This window comes from Rhincodon typus, chromosome 6 (genome assembly GCF_021869965.1).
Source record: "Rhincodon typus isolate 14 chromosome 6, sRhiTyp1.1, whole genome shotgun sequence".
Taxonomy (NCBI): domain Eukaryota; kingdom Metazoa; phylum Chordata; class Chondrichthyes; order Orectolobiformes; family Rhincodontidae; genus Rhincodon; species Rhincodon typus.
The window spans coordinates 14,878,789-14,881,713 of NC_063337.1; the positions used below are offsets into that span (position 1 = coordinate 14,878,789).

The 2,925-nt window shown below is 38.3% G+C and overlaps 1 protein-coding gene across 2 annotated transcripts in view; it reads left to right on the top strand.

The window, feature by feature from the left end:
• nipa2 (NIPA magnesium transporter 2) overlaps window positions 1–1,886 on the top strand; it is a 25,071-nt gene extending 23,185 nt beyond the window's left edge. For both annotated transcript variants that reach the window (XM_048598299.1, XM_020530105.2), the window contains exon 6: window positions 1,034–1,886. In XM_048598299.1, coding sequence (XP_048454256.1) covers window positions 1,034–1,677 — 644 coding nt within the window. In that variant the 3' untranslated portion in view covers window positions 1,678–1,886. The remainder of the gene's footprint in view (window positions 1–1,033) is intronic.
• The last annotated feature ends 1,039 nt before the right edge of the window (window positions 1,887–2,925 follow it).

Below are 2,925 nucleotides of genomic sequence, written 5' to 3' on the forward strand. Positions count from 1 at the left end.
CTGACCTGTCTGTCTCCTCTCCACCAATCTTCTCCTCTATCCATCTTTTATCCGCCTCCCCCTCTCTCCCTATTTATTTCAGAACCCCCTTCCCCTCCCCCATTTCTGAAGAAAGGTCGAGGCCCGAAACGTCAGCCTTCCTGCTCCTATGATGCTGCTTGGCCTGCTGTGTTCACCCAGCTTCTACGTCTTGTTGTCTCAGATTCTCCAGCATCTGCAGTTCCTACTATCCTCTGAAAGCATTTGTTTCGACAGTGAGCAGATTGGTTGTTGAAGTCATTAGCATGGATGATTTGTTAATTCCACGATCTTTTGGGTGAGATTACAGTGACTTGCCATTATCAAGACCAAAGATGAGAGCTTATTGCACTGATAATCGGATTCTCTTGCAGTAAGCTTTCTATCCTTTTGTATTTTAACAATATGTGACACTATGAAATCTCACCCTCACGAACAGTTTCAGAAAGACTGAAGACCCTGCAATGGTGTTGAAAGAGAACTTTAGAAGAAGGTTAATTTTTGAGACTGAAAAGACAGTAGTAGAGAGTTTATTGTACACAATGTAGGATCTCATGCGTCATGACTTTACCATACTGCATATCTCAACATGCTGTCATCAAGGCAGTCAGCTGTTGCTCCTCGATTCGCCCTTCAGTTCTTCCAATATTAATCAAACTCAATCTTGTTCTATTCCTCATTAAAAAGGTTGCAGAGGTATTTGTCTTATTGAGTACAAGCGTTATTCAATGTTGTTAACATGTGTGGTCTACGCAATGCTTGGTTTGATTTCCCAATTTATGCTGAGTAAAATGATCTCTGTGGTAGCAGCTGAAATGTTATAATTAGTTTCAGTCAGGGCTGCATGATAGATTTGGTATACTGGTTCCAATTATGGAGAAAGAGGTGAATAAAGAGCAGGCTGCTGTCTGCCTTTTCTCAAAACTGTGGATTTCTAGAATTGTTCATATTAGCCCTAAAAGGAGAAGAACCAAAATGTTAAATTCTCTGAATAACTTTTTTTCCTCTCTTTCAGGTTTTGTGGTGTTTGCAACTTTTGTCATCACTGTTTCTCTGATCCTTATTTTTGTTGTTGGACCTCGCCATGGGCAGACAAATATCCTGGTTTACATAACCATCTGCTCTGTAATCGGCGCACTCTCCGTCTCCTGTGTGAAGGGCCTCGGTATTGCTATTAAGGAACTGTTTGGTGGGAAACCTGTACTTACTTACTCTTTGTCATGGATCCTTTTGCTGAGCCTTATAGCTTGTGTAAGCACTCAAATTAACTACTTGAACAAGGCACTGGATATTTTCAACACTTCCTTGGTGACGCCTATTTATTATGTATTCTTCACTACATCTGTTTTGACATGTTCTGCTATTCTTTTTAAAGAATGGTATCATATGGATACTGATGACATCATTGGCACATTGAGTGGCTTCTTCACTATTATAGTCGGCATCTTTTTGTTGCATGCCTTTAAAGATATCAATTTAACATTGGCAACTTTGCCCGTGTTCATGAGAAAGGAGGAGAAGGGATTCGCAGTGAATGGGAGTGTACATTATGAGCGATTAGAACACAATGTGGAAAATGAAAGCTGTACCGAGAGTTCGGACATACACTCCTCAGATATGGTTTCCTCCAGAAGAAATGGAAATATGATCACCATGTGAGAATTGGAAAACAAAATGTTAACAGATAAAGGAAAAGCACTGCCCTGTCTATAGTAACTCTGCTGTCATAGTTACCAGAATTGAGCTGCTTTGTAAAAGGTCATCTGTGTTGGTGACTTCACTTATTGTAAAGGTGTCTCTAGGGACAATCATTTTTCCATCAATGTGATTGGGATGGACCAAGGGTTATTAAATTGCATTTTTATTTGCCTTATTTTTTCATGGCTCTTTTTTTAACATATTTTAAATAATGCATTGTGGCTTACATGGTTTAAGTAACTACGAGAGGGAAAAAATCACCATGTAACAATGTACATAAGCCCATATTTTAAATATTTTTTGAAAACAATATTGTACTTTATGCACTGAGGGTTTTAATTTAAAATGTTTGAAATAAAATTCTTTTGGAGTTGCCTTTTCTTAATATATCTACAATATATTGGAGAGAGAAAGCAAAAAGTAACTTCACATTTCAGGTCAGGGTTCCACACGTGGAAATTATGTACGAGAACAAACTCTTATTTTGCTTGTGTTTAAAATAAGCCTTTGCCTAGAGTTAATTCATTTTTTTAAAGCTAAGCCTTATGGTCATGAAGCTAAAGTCAGTGTAGCAAATTTAAAGTAGTTGAGGTGATTTGGGGATTCACAAACAAATGTCATTTTATTCTGGCTTTCTGGCCTTTTAAAATACATTGATTTCATTATGATACCTTTCTTATAGTGTCCTTTTGTTTCTTCCACATTCTAAGTCCTTCAATTTACTCTGCAGGCTGTCATCTCAAGATGTTGGAGTTGGACAAACTATTAGTAATATGATCTCCCTTAATTTCGCCTTTTCAGAAAATCCTAGGCTCCCCAACATTTCTAGGAAGTTATTGGAAGTTTCCTTAACTTGTCACCTTATAGCCTGGTGTATCTCCTACTGTACCATTACCATCAAGCCAGGAATCAACCTGATGAGGTCAGAACAGGACTGTTTGAATGTTAAGCAATGTAAATTGCATGTGATGGAGTATGTGATTCCACAACCAATAGGTCAGATTTAAGTACTGCAGTCCTACCAAATCCTGTCATGAATGGTGATAGATCGTTAAATTACAGGAGGAGGAAGAGGGTCCACAAGTATCCTCAATGACCAGTACAAAAGACAGGACTAAAGTATTTACATCCAACTTCCTCCAGAAGTACTGAACGCATGATTCACCTTAAGTTGCCAAGTGTTATAAATGCCAGCCATCAGCTAATTCA